This window comes from Myotis yumanensis, unplaced genomic scaffold (assembly GCF_028538775.1).
Source record: "Myotis yumanensis isolate MYYU_CA2020_CCGP unplaced genomic scaffold, mMyoYum1.0.hap1 SCAF_17, whole genome shotgun sequence".
NCBI lineage: Eukaryota > Metazoa > Chordata > Mammalia > Chiroptera > Vespertilionidae > Myotis > Myotis yumanensis.
Window position 1 is genome coordinate 39,973,660 of NW_027223768.1, and position 18,965 is coordinate 39,992,624.

Sequence of the window (18,965 nt, forward strand, 5' to 3'; positions counted from 1 at the left end):
GCAGGGCTTGGGTTGGGCTTAGGGATCTGTTCAGCTTTGTGCCTTTGTTTTAAAACTTCTCAATTGGTTCTAATGCGCAGTTTAGTTTGGAAACTACCACTAAAGATGTGCTTTCACTGTAGGCTGTGATGACAATCTTTGTATCGGTTACTCTGTGGCAGTGGTTCTCAACCTTCTGGCCTTTTAAATACAGTTCCTCATGTTGTGACCCAACCATAAAATTATTTTCGTTGCTACTTCATAACTGTAATGTTGCTACTGTTATGAATCATAATGTAAATATCTGATATGCAGGATGGTCTTAGATGACCCCTGTGAAAGGGTCGTTGGACCGCCAAAGGGGTCACGACCCACAGGTTGAGAACCGCTGCTCTGTGGCCTTGGCAGGTCACCTAACCTGTCTGAATTTAACCTGTGCCTAAGGACACTCAGCAGTACCACCTCCCCTGAGCGTCCTGAGGACTCAGCCAGTTAGTTTATGTGAAGAGCGTGGGCATAGCATCCATGCTGCTTCTACTCACATTAGAAAATCCAATACACTGTCCTCGCTTTAAAATTGAAGAACTGGGGCCAGTGATGGACTCTCAAATTCATGCTGTTTTGTTTCCTACTCTACTCTCCTCGGTGCACAGATAACACTGACACCACCATTAATTAAATTTCTCTGGGTCAGTGAAGGGCTGTCAGAGTAAACTTGTTACGTGTGTGTGACAAGGCAGGTTATAATACTCCATATGAATGTCTGGGAGATCTGAAGTGTTAAAGTAGCCTTTGCTGATTATATATAGTCTAGAGGCCCAATGCATGAAATTCGTGCAAGAGTAGGCCTTCCTGCCCCAGGCTGCCGGCACCGACTTCCCTCTGGCACCCGGGACTTGGGCTTCCCTTAGGTCCCGGCTTTGTCCGGAAGGTCTTCTGGTCTAATTAGCATATTATGCTTTTATTATTATAGATCTTGATTTCAGAGAGGAAGGGAGAGGGAGAGAAAAATAGAAACATCAATGATGAGAAAGAATCATTGATTGGCTGCCTCCTACATACCTGCTACTGAGGATCCAGCCCGTAACTCGGGCGTGTGCTCTTAACCTGACCAGAATCAAACCTGAGACCTATCAGTCTGCAGGCCAACGCTCTATCCACTGAGCCAAACAGTCTAGGGCTGCTGCTTTTATTGAAAACATAGAGGAAAAGAATGGATAACCTCATCTCTTCTCACAAGGAACCACAAGAAGCTAACCCAGCCTGGGGCGGTGACGAGGGGCAGCTTGGGGCAGTGAGAGGGGCAGCTTGGGATTGTGAGAGGCGGGCAGGTTTGTCCCTACATCCCTCCCAGGCAGAAATGAGGGCCCACGAGGCGAGGGCTGACTCTAACTTGTGCCCCAGCACCTAGATGGCGCCTGACCCTCACAGGTACCCAACTGATGCTAGTGAGCAAATAAATAATGCAGACCAGGCAGGGAAAGTCTGCACAGAAGAGGGTTATGGGATCTGTCTTTAGTGTGACCCACGCAGAGTTCCAGCTGGAGCAGCAGCAGGTGCCGGCGAGCGCAGCCTCTGCAGCACCCAGCCTGTGCTTTTGGCCAGTGCGTGTGGCCGGTGCGTGCGGCCGGTGCTTGTGGCCGGTGCGTGCGGCCGGTGTGTGCGGCCGGCCGGTGTGTGCTGCATATGCATGGGTGGAATGAGTGCCAAGTCGATATCCCCGAGAGGCTTCATTTTCCAATAGATTAAAATGACGTGTAGTAAAAGATGCTTATTTTATGGAATGGGTGCTTTTACTGGGCCACAGTCCCATCTCCCCTACAAATTTGTATTATCTTTGCACAAAGGTTTGCCCAAGTAAGAGTCCATTCCAGCCAGCTCTCTCCAATTTGCCACAAATTCCAAGTTAGTGGCATCTGAATTCAGCTTTGTTGGGAAGAAAATATTTAATGCAGCCCCACACAACCCAGGGGTCCTCACGCAGACCCACACGTGGATAAAACCCCGAAGTCCCACAGCATTTGTCTTCCTGTTTCTGTACCTTGTCCAGACAGTGAAACAGGAAAGAGTTATTTTCATCATCGATGAGGCCCAGTTTGTGGACAAGACCTCCTGGGCCTTTCTGGAGAAGCTTATCCAGAACGTCCCGATCTTCATCATCATGTCCCTGTCTCCGTTCCTCGACGTGCCCTGTGAAGCTGCCAGCGCCATAATAAAGAACAGGAACACCACCTACATCACCATCGGCGCCGTGCAGCCCAGCGACATCCGCAACAAGGTCTGCCTGGACCTCAATGTCAAGGGCATCCCCAAAGAACTGGACTTGTGAGTAACCTGTTCTGTCCTGAAAGGCATCTGCATTCACTACGCAGGTCCAGACCTCACCAGAGTCCTTAAGATGCGGCTTAAAGTGACTATTTCAGCGTTCTTGCTGGGCCACCTTTCAAAGGGGCCATCCCTCAGGCTGGTAGGGATGCTGTCCTCCTTTCCTTGTTATAGTCCCTGTGGTGCCTGCTCAGACTGCGTGGGAACATCAATTTGTTTCCCTTTCATCTTGCTGGACGTGAGTTCTACTCTAATCTAGTTTTAGGACATTGTCATGAGCAAGTGACTCCAAAGTCAAAATGGTAAACATGAAAGACCACAACCTGCACCTAATTGAGGTCCTGCTCTGCAGGCAGCGGTGTGGCCTGGTGCTGGCTGTCTAGTCAGTGCCTCCTGAGCTGCTCACAAATAACACCTCGCCTTTAGCTGGCTGTTTGCAGCCCACCTGGTCTCTGCTGAAGTTCTTTCTAATGAGGACGTCTTGCTTCTGCAAGAAACATTGAAAATACAAACCAGAAATTAATGAAAATGGCCATTTATGAGGTGAGGAAGGGAAGCAAGACTGAGGATGTCCCTTATTTTATAGTTTTGGTTTTGGACAGATGATCAATGCTGTAGGTAATTAGACAAAAGAAAGAAAAGCCATTGAGACTAAGAAGAGATTATTTTCAAGTGATTGTGAAGACTCAAATATTGTTCCACCCAGAAAGGCGGCTCTTCCAGGTAAGTAGGTTGCCTTGTGTTCACTACAGGTACCTAGTGGAGGGAAGCTGTGGGATCCCCTTTTACTGCGAAGAATTGCTGAAAAACCTTGACCAGCACAGGGTGCTTGTTTTCCAACCGATGGAGTCTGAGGAAAAGGCAAACGTGACCTGGAATAACCTGTTCAGTGAGTCCCACAGCGACTTCTTCCCCTGTCCTTCTGCAGAGAGGGCAGCAAGAGTGGGCTTTTCCCTGGGCGGCTTCCACAAGGGACAGAGGGTTGGGGGAGTCCAGGACTGTGGGACCGGATACCTCTGACAGAGGGAGAACGTAGCATTTTCGAGTCCCAGAAGACAACATTACTAGGCAAGTTTACTATTCAGGCCTTGCCATTTCTGATATCTCTTTCTGATCCTAACCAAGTCACAAGTAGAGTACCGTCTCCTCATGAACGCATTGGCATCTGAGTGAGGGTATTGAACATGTGTAAAATATATGTTTTTTTTTAAGTCATTATTGTTGAGAGTATTACAATGTCCCCCTTTCTTCCCCACATTCTCCCCTCCCCTGTGCCCTTGCCCACCCCACCATAGGCCTTCACCACATTATTGTCTGTGTCCATAAGTGGTACATACATGCATATAAGATCTTTTCCTTCCTTCTGAGATTCGTCAGTCTGTTTCATGTTTCCATGCCTCTAGTTCTATTTTATTCATCAGTTTATTTTGTTCATTAGATTCTTTGTTCATTTATTTTGACTTTTTGATATCTATCAACTGTTGATAGATAAGTATCTATTGCCATTTTTTGGTTCATATTTTTCATCTTCTTCTCCTCTTCCTCCTCCTCCTCTTCCTCCTCCTCCTCTTCCTTCCTCCTCCTCCTTCTCCTCCTCCTCCTCCTCCTCCTCCTCCTCCTCCTCCTCCTCCTCCTCCTCTTCCTCCTCCTTACTCTTATTCTTATTCTTATTCTTATTCTTATTCTTATTCTTATTCAACATTTCATGTAATACTGGTTTGGTGGTGATGAACTTTAGCTTTTTCTTGCCTGTGAAGCTCTTTATTTGACATTCTAAATGACAGCTTTGCTGGCTAGAGTAATCTCGGTTGTAGGTCCTTGCTAGTCATCATTTTGAATATTTCTTGCCACTCCCTTCTGGTCTGCAAAGCTTTGGTTGAGAAATCAGCTGACAGTCTTATTAGTGCTCCCTCGTAGGTAACTAACTGCTTTTCTCTTGCTGCCTTTAAGATTTTCTTTGTCTTTAACCTTTGGCATTTTAATTATGATGTGTTTTGGTGTGGGCCTCTTTGGGTTCCTCTTGTTTAGGACTCTCTGAACTTCCTGGACTTGTATGTCTATTTCTCTCACCAGGTAGGGGAAGTTTTCTGTCATTATTTTTTCAAATAGGTTTGCAATCTCTTGCTCTCTCTCTCCTCCTTCTAGCACCCCCATGATGCAAATGTTAACAACTTGAAGTTGTCCCAGTGGCTCCTTATACTATCTTCATTTTTTAAATTCTTTTTGCTCTTCTGGATGGGTGTTTTTTGCTTCCTCATATTCCAATCACTGATTTGATTTTTTGCATACTCTATTCTACTGTTGATTCCCTACAAATTATTCTTCATTTCTGTTAGTGTATCCTTCGTTCCTGACTGGTCCTTTCTCATTTCTTTGATGTTCTCCCTAATGTCCTTGAAATTCTCACTAAAATCCTTGAAATTCTCACAAAGTCCCTTGAAGCGCTCATTAAGATCCTTGAGCATCCTTATAACCATTATTTTGAACTCTGTATCTAGTAGTTTGCTTGCTTCCATTTCATCGAGTTCCTTTTCTGGAGATTTCTTCTGTTCTTTCATTTGTGACATGTTTCTTTGTATCCACATTTTGGCTGCTTCCCTTGTGTTTGTTTCTTGTATTATGTAGAACTGCTATGTCTCTTGGAATTGGTAGAGGGGCTTTGTGAAGTATGTATCCTGTAGGACCCATGGATCAGCCCCTCCCCCCTCCCCCCCACCCATCACCTGAGCTGGGCACTCTAGGTGTGCCCTTGTTTGGGCTGTGTGCACTGTCTTACTGTGGTTAAGCCTTGATTGCTATTGATATCATTGGGAGGAATTGACCCCCAGGCCAATTGGCTGTGAGGGTCAGCTGTGATTATAGTGGAAGAGCTGCTGTGCAGGAGACACCCTTATGGAACAGGACTTGCTTCATTTGGGCTTTGGTGCTCACTGAGTCTTCCCCCTTGAGTATGTCACTTGTGAATATGTAGAGTTGTAATCTGGTGTGGTCTGAAGCTATCCACCTGGTGCACTGGCTCTAGGGCCTCCAGGGAGGTGTAAAATCAGCCACAGCCTGGGGTCAACTGGCAGGAGCTACAGAGAGATCTGCAGGTGGCTGCTACTTAGAAGTGTCAAGCTGTGAAGCAAGGCAGGCTGGTGCTAGTGCCAGGTCTTGAGGTTTTCATTGATAGGTTTGGGACATGCTGACACCAGGGCTGCTTGTTTGAGAGATTTTAGCAAAGTCTGAAGCCTGAACCAGGACAGGCCATTCATCTGTAAAAGTTGCTGCAAACAGCTTGGGTTAGACTGCAGATTGGATGGAGCAGGGTCTAAGGAAATCATCAATGTGGAACAAACAGTGTGGGCCATGCTGATAAAAACTCAGATATGGCTGCCAGTCTGCTCTGGGACAGGGGAGCTCCAGCACAGGAACAATGACCCCTGCGAGCACCATGGTCAGGGAGAAAGCAGCCTCCGAGTTCCTGCCCCAATGCCGGACAATCCAGTTCCTCCCCCTATGTCCCTGGCTCTCCCCCAGCTATTGCTCAGAGGAAGCAGACCATGTAAGGTCATGTACCAGCCCTCTAAGAGGATCTGCCTGGGGCTCCAGCAGCCTCTGTGTCACTCAGCCACAATCCCTGCTGGTTTTTACAGCCCTAAGTTATGGGGACTTCTCTTCCCAGCTCTTGAACCCTGGGCTGGGGGACTGGTGTGGTGCTGAGACCCCTTGATTCTCACAGGCCTCACAGGAGGCCTCTGCAGTGAAGATATCCCTCCCAATTAAACACACACACACACACACACACACACACCGCATGTCAGTGTCAACTAGCCCATTCTGCACCTCCACCCCTTCTACCAGTCTTGATGTACTTTCTTCTTTACTTCTATAGCTGTAGGAGTTTCATCCCACCAGATTTCAGGCAGTTCTAAATGATGGTTGTTTTGTATTTTAATTGTAATTTTGATGTGGTTGTGGGAGGCAGCAAGTACTGGCATTAACCTATGCCACCATCTTGGTTCTCTAAAATATATGATGTTATATACTACTAGAGGCCCGGTGCACAAAAACTTGTGCACTCGGGGGGGTCGGTGGGGGGGTCCCTCAGCCCGGCCTGTGCCCTCTCGCAGTCTGGGACCCCTTGGGGAATGGTCCTAAACTGGCAGTCAGACATCCTTCTGGCAGCCTGGGAGCCCATGGGGGATGTCCACTTCCCAGCGGGGAGCAGGCCTAAGCTGCAGTCGGACATCCTTAGCACTGCTGAGGAGGCAGGAGAGGCTCACACCACCACCGCTGTACTGGCAGCCATCAGCCTGGCTTGTGGCTGAGCAGAGCTCCCCCTGTGGGAGCGCACTGACCACCAGGGGGCAGCTCCTGCATTGAGCGTCTGCCCCCTGATGGTCAGTGTGTGTCATAGTGACCAGTCATTCCCAGTGGTTCTGCTGTTAGGGTCAATTTGTATATTACCCTTTTATTATATAGGATAGAGACCTGGAGCATGGGTGGGGGCCGGCTGGTTTGCCATGAAGGGTGTCCCAGGTCAGGGTGGGGGTCCCACTGGAGTGCCTGGCCAGCCTGGGTGAGTGGCCGATGGCTGTTTGCAGGCTGGCCACAGCCCCTTCAGTGTGGGGGTCCCCACTGGGGTGCCTGGCCAGCCTGGGTGAGGGGCTGAGGGCCGTTTTCAGGCTGGCCACACCCCCTTCGGGGTGGGGGGTCCTGCTGGGGTGCCTGGCCAGTCTGAGTGAGGGGCTGATAGCTGTTTGCAGGCTGGCCAAGCCCCCCAGTGGGGACCCTCACCCCATGAGGTGTGGCCAGTCTGGGTGAGGGCTGATAGCTGTTTGCAGGCTGGCCAAGCCCCCCAGCAGGGACCCTCACCCCATGAGGGTGTGGCTATCCTGGGTGAGGGGCTGATGGCTGTTTGCCGGCAGGCCACAGCCCCCAGCCACCCAAGCTCCCAGTGAAGGCTGGCTGGAAGCAGGTATCTGGGATTTATTTAGCTTCTATAATTGAAACTTTGTTGTCTTGAGCCGAGGCCACAGCCGGCCAGGGCAGGTGGGAAGCTTGGCTTCCTCCATCACTGGTGCAACCAAGCCTCCTGCTTGCTCCAGCTCCATGGCTGCCGGCCGCCATCTTGGTTGGGTTAATTTGCATATAGTCACTCTGATTGGTTGGTGGGCGTGGCTTGGGGCATAGCGTTGGTGCGGTCAATTTGCATGTTTCTCTTATTAGATTAGATAAGATACTTTGTGATAACCTTTGAATCAAATTTTTATAAAACTGCATGTACTTTCAATAGTTTTTGTTTGGGCGGGGAGGCAGGCAAGGAGATAAAACATCTTTTTTGTTGATGTTGTTAGTCCTCACCCAAGGATATTTTTTCCATTGATTTTTTTTTTAGAGAGAGAGGGAGGGAGGAGAGACAGAGAGAGAAAGAGAGATGTGAGAGAGACACATTGATTGGTTGACTCCCGCACTCTCCTCAACTACGGCTGGGGCAGAACTTGCAACCCAGGTACATATCCTTGACCAGGAATTGAACCAGTACCCTTTGGTACATGGGGCAATGCTCTAATCATTGAGCGATATTGGCCAAGGGCAGGACAAAACATCTTTTGAATAAATGTAGATTTTTCATATATCAGTTTTACTTAAAAACAATATTCCAAACTATTTGGTGAGCCAAGACACACATCTGCCTGTTCTTCCTTATGTGAGACCACCTCAAAGTGCATCAGAAAATCAGAATAATGACAGAACAATGACAACTTTTCTTGCCTTTTACCTCCTGATAGAGAATGTTGCTAAGCCAACAGAGCTGTTAAGACCATTTACTCTCGGTGATGATGGAGGTGAGGAAGTCTGCAAACTCGCTAGTGGTGTCAGATTGAAGAACTTGTCTCCACCAGCATCACTGAAAGGTAAAGACAACTTGACCCGGTGCTCATTCTCCAGAACCTGGGCACACTCTGCTTCCTCTAGGACAGTGATGGCGAACCTATGACACGCGTGTCAGAGGTGACATGCGAACTTATTTTTTTAGTTGATTTTTCTTTGTTAAATGGCATTTAAATATATAAAATAAATATCAAAAATATAAGTCTTTGTTTTACTGTGGTTGCAAAGATAAAAAAATTTCTATATGTGACACGGCACCAGAGTTAAGTTAGGGTTTTTCAAAATGCTGACACGCCGAGCTCAAAAGGTTCGCCATCACTGGGCTAGGACAAGGATCTGAAAATGAGATAAGATCGGCACCCTGGCGTGGCTGTCTTTGCATTGCCCTGAGTCAGGGAGGCTCCAGGAAGGTGGGACTTTTCTGCTTCTAATTAGGAGCCACCTCTCTCCTGTGCATATTCTGGAGTCTGATTTGAACAAAGTTTTCTTCAGCTGCACGCAAAGGACATTCTCAAACAGAAACCACGTAAGGAGAGAGCAAAGGTAATACTGAAACTTTTCTACCATCTGCTTTTGTAAGAGATGGCAAAGAGTAGAATTTATATCAGAGATGTGTTACTGTTCTTTTATTTATTTATTTTTATTTTTTTAATATATTTTATTGATTTTTTACAGAGAGGAAGGGAGAGGGATAGAGAGTTAGAAACATCGATGGGAGAGGAACATCGATCAGCTGCCTCCTGCACACTCCCTACTGGGGATGTGCCCGCAACCAAGGTACATGCCCTTGACAGAAATCGAACCTGGGACCCTTCAGTCCACAGGCCGACGCCCTATCCACTGAGCCAAACAAGTTAGGGCTGTTACTGTTCTTTTAAAGAAAAAGATTTTCCAGCCACGTCCTTGTATATCCTCAGCTCTGATTTATGCCAGCTGTAAGGAACTTTAAATGTTTCAAAGGATGACCCAGGGGTGCCTCAAGGTTCTCAACTTCCAAAAGAGCCTCTAGCTCATTTCTGTGTTTTCATTCACTGTGTCTACCAGCATAGGAAGGTGGCCTAGTCTGTGGACAAGTTGACAGGCTCTCATTTTGTCCCTGATGAGGGTGAGGAGGTGACATTCTGGTCTGATGTCCAGGAAGCCATGTGAGTTATGACACTGAGCTTAGAAGACAAGTTGGGATTGATGCTGAGAACCCTCGGACACTTTGTCGTGAACATAGAGATGGTCATGGAGTGTCACAAGGAAAAAAGAATCTCTGGGGAGGACAGAGGGAAGCCTGATTGCTAGGAGATCCCAGGAGAAAGCAGTCAGTGAAGAAGATAGAGGACCAGCTACAGAATACAGATGGCAGGCCTGTTCCTTCCGCCTGCTGTGGCCCATCCTTGTCACACTTTCACACAAAATCAGAACCTTGAAATCAGTCTGATCTTTGCCTGGCCTTCGTGCCATGCGTATTTTTAGACCATAGCATATGCATTTTCCATGCTCTCCGCGCCAGCGCTCGGTGAAGTAGGCACTAAGCAAACACTTCTTTGGACCTCACTTGGCGAGGTTTCTGTGAACAAGAGCTGTAGAGCAGGACAGCGGTCTGTCTCTAGAAAGGATTTGATAAAGACAGATGAGCAGTTCCCCACTGTGTGGCTTCTTGCACTTGCAGAAATCTCTCTGGTCCAGCTGGATAGCATGAGCCTCTCCCACCAGATGTTGGTAAGATGTGCGGCCATCATTGGCCTGACCTTTACTACGGAGTTGTTGTTCGAGATTCTCCCGTGTTGGAACATGAAGAGGATGATCAATGCCCTGGCGACTCTTGTGGAATCCAACATCTTTGATTGTTTCCGGAATGGCAAGGAGCTCCGGAAGGCTCTAAAGCAGAATTCCGCCTCGTTTGAGGTGCATCATCGCTCCTTGTCTCTGAAGCCCGTTGAAAGACAGGGTGAGTAGAGCCTGGGAGGAACCCATATTTCCTTAGTTAAAGGCACATCTGAATCAGAGCTGATCCACGGTAAGTAGCGGGACCAGGTTCGTATCCCCTGACCCCCATGTGGCTGAAAAACCCTCTCTGTTCTCTCTAGCTCACAGGGAGAGCGAAGTGCTTCATGAACAGGAGAGCGAGGTCATTGAGTGCCACATCATTCGGTTCTGCAGGCCGATGATGCAGAAAACAGCCTACGAGCTGTGGCTGAAGGACCAGAAGGTGGACATGCACTTGAAATGTGCCCGCTTCTTAGAAGAAAATGCCCACAGGTGCGACCAGTGCCACAGTGGGGACTTCATCCCCTATCACCATTTCACAGTGGACATTCGGCTCAACTCTTTGGACATGGACTCCATCAAGAAGATGGCCAAATCCCAGGGATTTAAAAGTAAACTTACTTCTTTCTTAATTAGCCCTAACCATTCCTGGAGAAGGTGAGGGTTTCAAGTCCCCCCTAGGGCGTGGGCACACTGAGTTATGAGACTGCAACAGCAGAGGGGCGGCCAGGGGAGCTGGAATATCTGTGTGGTAGAGTCTAGCATTCTAGCCGAACCAGTCTCCCTGCAAGAGAGACAGGTAGGTAGGATCAGGGTGTGGCCAGAGTTCAAACTGAAAAGTCCAAACGATAAAACAGACCCAGCTTCAGTCACACCAGGGATGGAACCCTAGGGGTGGGGCCTGACATGGGGAAGTGGGAGCAACAACAGGTCCCCGAGGAAGGTAAGAACATTGCTGTTTTGTTGGTGGAGTTTGAAACAAGGCTCCAGCTGAAGAAGATGTGTGGGAGAGAACTGTGCAGGGCCGAGCTGGTCAGGGCTCCAGAGAACAGAGCTTGGGCTCAGGGCTGGGATTCAAGGCCACTAGTGAAGCCAAACTGATAACACAAACCAGCCAAACATGTGGGAACACACAGTGGAGGATTCAGAGGTGGAGGCTTCATGGGCCCCGGAACTCAGCTCCCGCAGGCATGATGGGGTCAGACTTAGGGCAACAACGCCCACTCCAGCCCCCACTTGTGGGTAGGTAGCCCTGGCCGACGGCCACAATATTGGTGGCTAAATCTGCCTGGAAAAGCAGAGACCACAAGTAGAGGATTCCGATATTATACATATATTAAAAATTTGGAAGAAATGCATGTGAGGTGCCGAGCTCATAGTAGGAACAACATAAGTCCTTATTTTCATGTGTTCCCTATTTTATATGCATTGTCATTGGATCTTCATTTCAATGCTTAAAGGTGGAGGGTTATTTTCATTTTATACAGGAGGAAATTGAGGTTCTGGAAAATGAAAGGGCTTGTGTAATGCCACAGAACAAGGGGCAGAAGGTGTGCAGGAGGCAGCCGATCAATGATTCTCTCTCATCATTGATGTTCTATCTCTCCCTCCTTCCCTTCCTCTCTGAAATCAAGAAAAAAAATTATTATTTTTTTTTAAAGAGAAATCAGGTTAAGAGTTTTTGAGTCTATATATATTGAGTCTGTACATGAGGGTTTCAAGTCCCCATTTGGGCACAAAAATGATGAGCCTTTAGTAATCTCACCCCATTGGGACAAGAAAGATATCAAGGGAACATACACATAGCCGAATCTAGTGTTTAGTACTAGTATGTTACATCCCCACCCCCCCATGCATTACAGTTTTGAGAAATTGGAAATATGTCTTTAAATGACTATTATAAAAGTAGTATATGTGTAACATGATATTTAAATTGAAATTTGTACCAAGCACTAAAATACAATGGATGCTGCCAGCCAAAGTGAGGTAAATAGATGGAAAAACAGAATTTATGAAGGAAATAGCTGAGAATCAGTTACAATCTTGGAGCGTTCCTCCGGATCCAAGACATAAACACAAGGAAGAGTGTGGAGAGGGCCTGGATCTATAAAGAAATGTCCTTGGTGAGAACCCACGAGGTTCCCCATGTCATTATCTCAGCCCTAGTAAGGTGTCTTCCTTGGCATCAGTTCCAGGACACAGAGGACGAGGCCTACCACACCCTAGAGGGCTGGCGCAGCCTGTGTCCACACTGGGATTGCACTGCCCTCCCAGAATTTGGGAAAGGGTGTTGAGGGGTTTTCATGGCTCTGTAGTTAAGGGTAGATGAGATAAACAATTGAAAGTCGTTGGCATATGGATGGAATTTAAGTCAAGGGCAGATGAAATTACTGATAAAAAAAATTGGATGGAGAAGGGAATCCCGGCCCAAGCCCGGGCTTACCAACCTTTGGAATGTTGGCAGAGTCATAGGAGCCACCAGGGAGAGAAGCAAGGGAATGGGTGTCATCAAAACTAATTAGGGGAGTGGTCAATTGTATTGAAAAGGTTACAAAGATGTGACCTTTGCATTTAGCAACATGGTGGCCACTGGTAACCTTGACAAGAGCAGTTTAAGTGAAAGGATAGAGGCATCATTCGATTCCTTTAGCTCCCAGTCCCCTGAGATATATTAGATCGCAGTTTCAGAGCAGGGGGCAGGGAGGTGGGCAAACCAACCCTCTCTCATCTGATCAGGACCTTGACAGAGGTCGATGCGCACTCATTCTGTGGAAGCAGGGGCACAGAAGTCTTTCAGAAGAAGGTGATAACGAGGGGCTTCAACTGTCCTTTTATAAATTAAAAGATCTGCAGAGTAAAGCATTTGCCTGAAGCCAGCAGAATATGATCTGAGACAAGTCCCTTTCCTGATCTGGGAGTTTTCCTTCTCCCAAGATAGAGAAGTGGCTAGAATAAACAATCCTCATTTGTTTTCTGTTTTAAGGTCATCATGGAATTTTCTAACATATTTAAGTTAGGCTGGACTGAAGGTTTTTTGTGTTGTTGTTTTTTTAATCCTCACCAGAGGATATGTTTATTGATTTTAGAGAAGAGAGGGAGGGAGAGAGAGAGAGGCATTGATGTGAGAAACATTGATCAGTTGCCTCTTGTACTCACCCCAACAAAGGATCAAACCCACAGCCTAGACATGTGCCCTGACTGGGAATCAAACCCGAAACCTTTTGGTGAATAGGATGATGCTCCAACCAATTGAGCCACTTGGCCCGGGGGTGACTGAAAGTTTGAAGTCAAGGTTTCCTGCCCCTTATAACCAAACACCAGACATCTGTGCCGGGCAGAAGCGTTCAGTGACCCATACAACTCGTTTGTTTCTTTTCTAGCTGAAGAAGACAAATTTTGCAAAGTGGAGAGTCTGAGAAAGTCTGAGATACTTCCAGAATATGCCAGGTACAGGCATGTATATACGTGTTTAGGGGGTACAGCATAGACGACTGTCATTCAGTTCCGAAGACTGCTAGAGTCATCCGTCTGGCCAGTACCTCTGGCCTCTGAGGCAAAGTGGAGAAAGGTTGGAGGTGTGCGGGGGAGTTTGGTCAGTTGGATCTACATTAGTTTTTCTTATCTTGTTCTTTTCTTAGTCTGTAAAGATGTTTTCACTTCAAAAGCTATACTGGTCCTCGCTGGTGTTGCTCAGTGTTTAGAGTGTCTGCCTGAGGCCTGAAGGGTCTCAGGTTCCATTCTAGTCAAGGGCACCTACCTGGGTTGCAGGCTCAATCCCTGGCCCTAGTCGGGGAGCAACCAATTCTTGTGTCTCTCTCACATAGATGTTTCTCTCTCTGTCTCTCCCCTTCCCTTCCACTCTCTCTAAAAATCAATGGAAAAATATCCTTGGGTGAGGATGAACGACAACAACAAAAGCTATACTGTGTCTGCGTGTAATTCCTCCTCTTATTTCTGCATTTGGACAGTTTCGAAGAAATAAAAGAAAGGATCCTGAATTTCTTTGACATCATTATAGCAAAAATGAGGCCGTCTCAGGAAGACATCATCCCCTTGGAGTCGTGCCAGTGCGAGGAGATCCTGGAAGTGGCCGTCGTGCCGCTGGCCTACCATTTTCTGGCTCTGGGAGAGAACAGCAAAGCCTTGTATTACTTCCTCGAGGCCGCATCCGCGCATCTCATCTTGGAGGATAACTACATGGTAAGCTGCTCCCACGCAGCTCTCCTCCAGGAGCCTGAGGCAGCGGAGTTGGAGCAGGGGGGAGCACAGCGCTTCGTTCCTCATGTTCCTGCTACCCACCAGCACACCTTCCTTTGACAATCAATTGCTGACAGGAAATTCCAATCGATGTGTCTCTCTCACACTGATGTTTCTCTCTGTCTTTCCCTTTCTCTTCCGCTCTCTCTAAAAATCAATGGAAAAGTAATCTCAGGTGAGGATTAAAAAAAAAAGGTGAGGACAAATTGTGAACAGCATATGCGTCATTTGTAGAAACCTGCCGTGAATTGTGTCCCTATATTTGGGGAGGGAGGGCATATGTCATTCCCTGACGTCTCTGCCTCAGACTCCCCTGCTCGGCCAGCTTCACAGACCTGAGGAGCATGGCCTGCCCCAGAGCCTACAGCCAGCAGCCAGCCTCTGCCTCAGACTCCCCTGCCCTGGCCCCCAGGTGGCCTGCCCCAGAGCTTACAGCCAGCAGCCAGCCGGGGTCTGCCACCGAAGGCCAACCAACCCTCGCACCTTAGATTTGCATAACATTTAAAATAAAACCCTTCCCAACGTCAGGAAGCCCCAGTTCTCTCAGGCATGTATGTTAAGAATGAAAGTCTTCTTGGCACATTTGATACACATATGTAGGCCACGGGGACAGGGCCAGTGAGTCCCAGGAAGACAAGGTTTTGGGAGTCTTGGGGCCAACTTGCTAAACCTGTAGGGAGTGAAATGCCAGGGAGACAAGGATAGGATGCTGAGCTCAGAGCAAGGTTCCAGAATGTGCCATTGGCACCCTTCTCTCCCAAAGTCTGGTAAGACCAGGACTGGCCACAAACTCATGTCTCCCTCCTGCCTCCCACTCGTGTCCCTTGGGTTGCAGGAGACGTGGGGAGAGGAGCTCTAGTGCTTCACCTCTTCAGTCTGACCTTGCCTTGGAGGTCATATGTGCCAGGACGCCCTGCCTCACAAAGTCATAAGAGGTTGAGGATGAAGTGAGGAGCGTTGCGCAGGGCCTTTCCTTCCTCTTCCATTTCCCCAAAGATGGCCCTGGAAAGGGACAGGGGATGAGGCATAACAGGTCCCAACAGCAGAGATCAGCTTCTCGTAGGTGTGGGGCTGTGTCAGGGCCATGAATGTGTTGTTGGAAATAAGGGAGGTTGGGGATGGAATTACTCAAAGGAGAAATTTCAGGTAAGGGGACTGATGTGACAACATGAAGATGTGGAGATTTCGAGATTCACCCTCTAGAAGGAGTGATCCAGTGGACAGAGATAGGCATGAAAGTGGCCCCTGTCTTCAGCCGGTGTTACTCATCCTGTTCCTGTCTAGACTTTGGAGGCCCTGTCTAATCAGGAGTTGGGGTGGAGGCGGAGGGGAGACCTGAAGTGGCCCCCGGTTCCCCTCCTTCAGTGGAGTCTGGGGCGATGGCCCTTCTGTGGTCTGGGTCTCTGCTGACTCAGCACCTCTGATCTTTGCAGGCATACACATATTTGAATGAGGGAGAGAGGTTGCTGAAAATCCTCAAGAAAGAAAAGTCTTGGAGTCATACTTTTGAGTCTGCCATCTTCTATGGCCTCAAAGGTCAGGTAAGAAACCATTAAAAACACAATTTTTCTGTGATTTTCCATTGGGGCTGTACATAGAAGAAGTAGACACCACCCCTGTACTTTGTACATCCTCCCCCATCCTCTACCCCAGTTCCTTTTCCAAGACTCCAGAACCCCAAGCGCCAGGACTCAAACCTCCTCACTGTCACTTGCCAGCAGCAAGGTCTTCCTCGTCTTTCTTGACATTGTTATGAAATGTCCTAACAGACCCCCAAAATGGGCATGAATGGCTAAACATTTTCTCCAAGGTAGAGGATTCACACCAAAAACGCTAAATGCTAGTCATTCCACCATCCTTCCACGCACACATCCAGGAAACACCACTATGCACGGGGCGGTTGCTCCGGGCCATAATTTACCGTCTTCTGTTAAAATTCCAAAAGGCTGTCTTGTTGGAACACACCAACTAAGACCAGAATCACTGCTTTCCCTCCTTTCCTGTAGGTCTGTTTTAACATGGGCCAGATGGTACTTGCCAAGAAAATGCTGAAGAAGTCGCTGAAGCTCCTCAACCGAACTTTCCCTTTCAGCTTCATCTCCATGTTTTTCTATATCCATGTTGAGAAAGACAAATATCATCGTTATACGAATCAGCAGACCCCAGGGAGCTCTCCTCCAGGGTAAGGGGAGGAGCCGGGAGAGCTGGGTTCTCGTCTCACTCCCCGAGGAGGGAGATCTACACATGCACCAGCGGTCAGACCCCAGAACAGTTGTGGAGGCCGGACCTCTGAGATTGGGGTGCCAGCATGCTCGGGCAAGGGCCTTCTTGGGGTCACAAACTTCTCATTGTGCCCCTATGTGGTGGAAGGGGCTGAGGGGCTCTGTGGAGCTCATAATAACACAACCCCCTGCAGAAAGGCTCCACCCGCATGACCTGATCACCTGCTCATGTCATCACTTTTGGGGATTCAGTTTCAGCAGATGAATTTAGGGGGATGCATACAGACCATGGCAGAATGCAGTTGTTAAAATTAGGCAGTTCCTCCACTGACTGAGGCTCAGCCGCTGAGAGTAGCGTGCAGTGGAGGAAATGACACGCTGGAAGGCTGGGGTGGAGGGGGACGAGTGTGGGTCTTAGCTGTGTGACTCTGAGGCTCACCTCTGCTTCTGTAAAATGGGGTTAATTACGGTCACACCTTGGTTCTCGAATGTCTCCCATCTCGAACAACTTGCTTTTCAACCCGACAACCCTTTCAGGCTGATACCTATGTATCAGTCACGTGTCTCTCAGAGGAGAGAATGTGCGAGTATGAAAGAGTGTATTCCATCCACCCTTCCATTTAGTTTACTGATAAATCTCGTGTTGTTAACATCTCAGGAAATTGTGCTGTGAAAATTTGTGTGTTTTCTTGTTGCTTATTATTATTAAATACGTACAGTAAGTCTCCAGGGGTCCTGAGAAGGTTAGTGACAGCAGCAAAGTGAAAGGAAAACTGTGATAACAATGATAGAGCTTAGACATGCACTGCGTATTGGAAGGTTAAAGCAGGGACTCATTCAGGGTCTGTAACAGATGAATTCAGTCACATTATTTCTAATGTGGTGAAAATGCTTCGGTTTTCGAACAAATCGCTTCTTAAACAGCCTTCTGGGATGAATGAGGTTTGAGAACTGAGGTTCCACCGTACTCCATCCACCCTTCCATACATGGTTGTCATCAGAATCAAATGTGGTTAAATGATAAAAGGTGTTTTCTTAAGTAGCTTCACTTAAATGCCAATGACCGGACTGCTGATTTATATAAATAATCTTAATCCTCACAAGGTTGGTATTCTAGTCCCTTTTTGAGGCGAAGAACATGTGTTCAGAAAACTGACGTGCTGCTGGCGAGGGGCGGCCGGGGCCTGTGCTCCCTGCAGCGAGGGGCAGTGCTGACCCCCTCCTGGGTGACCGCCTCCCGTCCTTCCTCTCCCAGGAAGAAGCAGCTGGCGGAACTGCACCTGCAGGTCAACTGCTTCTCCCTGCTGTGGAAGATCTACAGCTTGAACTACTTTTTTCACTACAAGTACTACGCCTACCTGGCAGCTCTGATGGAAATGAACACTGCCCTGGAAACACAAGATGACTTCCAGGTAGGGGGCTTCTGTAGCTGCTTTGTAAATTTCTGCATCTCATTTGGCGAGACCAGCCTGGCAAGAGCCATTCGGGTCTCAGAATCACAAGGACCAATACCAGCCTCCCACACGCCTGCTCTGAGGCCAGCGGGTCAGCACTCTGGTCCCAGGTTCCTTACACACCTCATGATTCTCAAGGGCCTCAAAGAGCTTTGATTTCAATGGGCTGTATCTATGATGTTATGATATAAAAAACAAAAACATATTTAAAATATTTGTAAAATAATAAATCCATTACATATTCATACAATTAACATTTCCATAGGGGGGGAAACTATTTCTCTAAACAAAAAATTTAATGAGAAGAGTGGCATGCGCTAAGTTTTTGCAAATACCCTAATGCCTGACTTCCTGGAAGACAGATTCTCACTCGGCTTGTTGCAGAATTTACCAGGCGGCCGGAAAACACACACCGGGTGCTCAGAAGATGCAGGAAAACCCTTTATTTGCAGATGTACTAGGACGGTGACTCGGGGGAGTCCCTTTCCAAAGCCTGAGCACCGGATGTGGAGGGTCTCTCCCGTTTATCCCCTGGGTTTCTGTCTCCCCAAACACAGACCAGGCTTCCGGATTTTTCTCGGGCTTTGCAGTCCTCTGTGGGTTGGGGTGGGGGAGGTGAGGTTACACCCAAAGGCCTGGCCTGGGGGTGCCAGTGACCTCCCCGGGCTAAGCTGTTAGATCCTTGGTTTGTGGCCCTTGTGAACTGGGAGTATTTAGGGAAACAGATTATTGCCTGAGGAAGGGGCAGTGACTTAATTATAGGCTAACCATGTGCATCAGGATACTGGTTACTGGCACAGACTCAGATTGCTAGCGCCGCCCCTCCCCTCCCCCCCAGGTTGTCCCCTATACTCCCTCTCAAGCTCCCACTTTGCTCTCTCACACCGCTCTCCCCTGGAAAACACTATGTACCTGTGAGAGAATGAGGGTGAAAAAGGAAAGTGCCAAATCATGACTCAAGTGTATAAGACTTTACCAACTCACTAGTTAATGAGAGAACTAGTAAAAGTTACCACTGGGTCCAAGGAGAATTCCATTTATGAGCGGATGCAAAACAGCTCATCAAAGGGCAATAGTCACTGTGTTCCACCTC

General features: G+C 48.0%; 1 protein-coding gene across 1 annotated transcript in view; it reads left to right on the top strand.

Annotated features, from left to right (window-relative positions):
• Positions 1 to 18,965, top strand: part of ADCY10 (adenylate cyclase 10) — a 58,883-nt gene that overhangs the window by 31,032 nt on the left and 8,886 nt on the right. The window contains exons 16-25 of the mRNA XM_070396293.1: positions 2,030 to 2,304; positions 3,057 to 3,193; positions 8,079 to 8,204; positions 9,842 to 10,120; positions 10,260 to 10,550; positions 13,320 to 13,386; positions 13,908 to 14,139; positions 15,630 to 15,737; positions 16,203 to 16,378; positions 17,674 to 17,830. Of these exons, the coding sequence (XP_070252394.1) occupies positions 2,030 to 2,304; positions 3,057 to 3,193; positions 8,079 to 8,204; positions 9,842 to 10,120; positions 10,260 to 10,550; positions 13,320 to 13,386; positions 13,908 to 14,139; positions 15,630 to 15,737; positions 16,203 to 16,378; positions 17,674 to 17,830 (1,848 nt within the window). The remainder of the gene's footprint in view (positions 1 to 2,029; positions 2,305 to 3,056; positions 3,194 to 8,078; positions 8,205 to 9,841; positions 10,121 to 10,259; positions 10,551 to 13,319; positions 13,387 to 13,907; positions 14,140 to 15,629; positions 15,738 to 16,202; positions 16,379 to 17,673; positions 17,831 to 18,965) is intronic.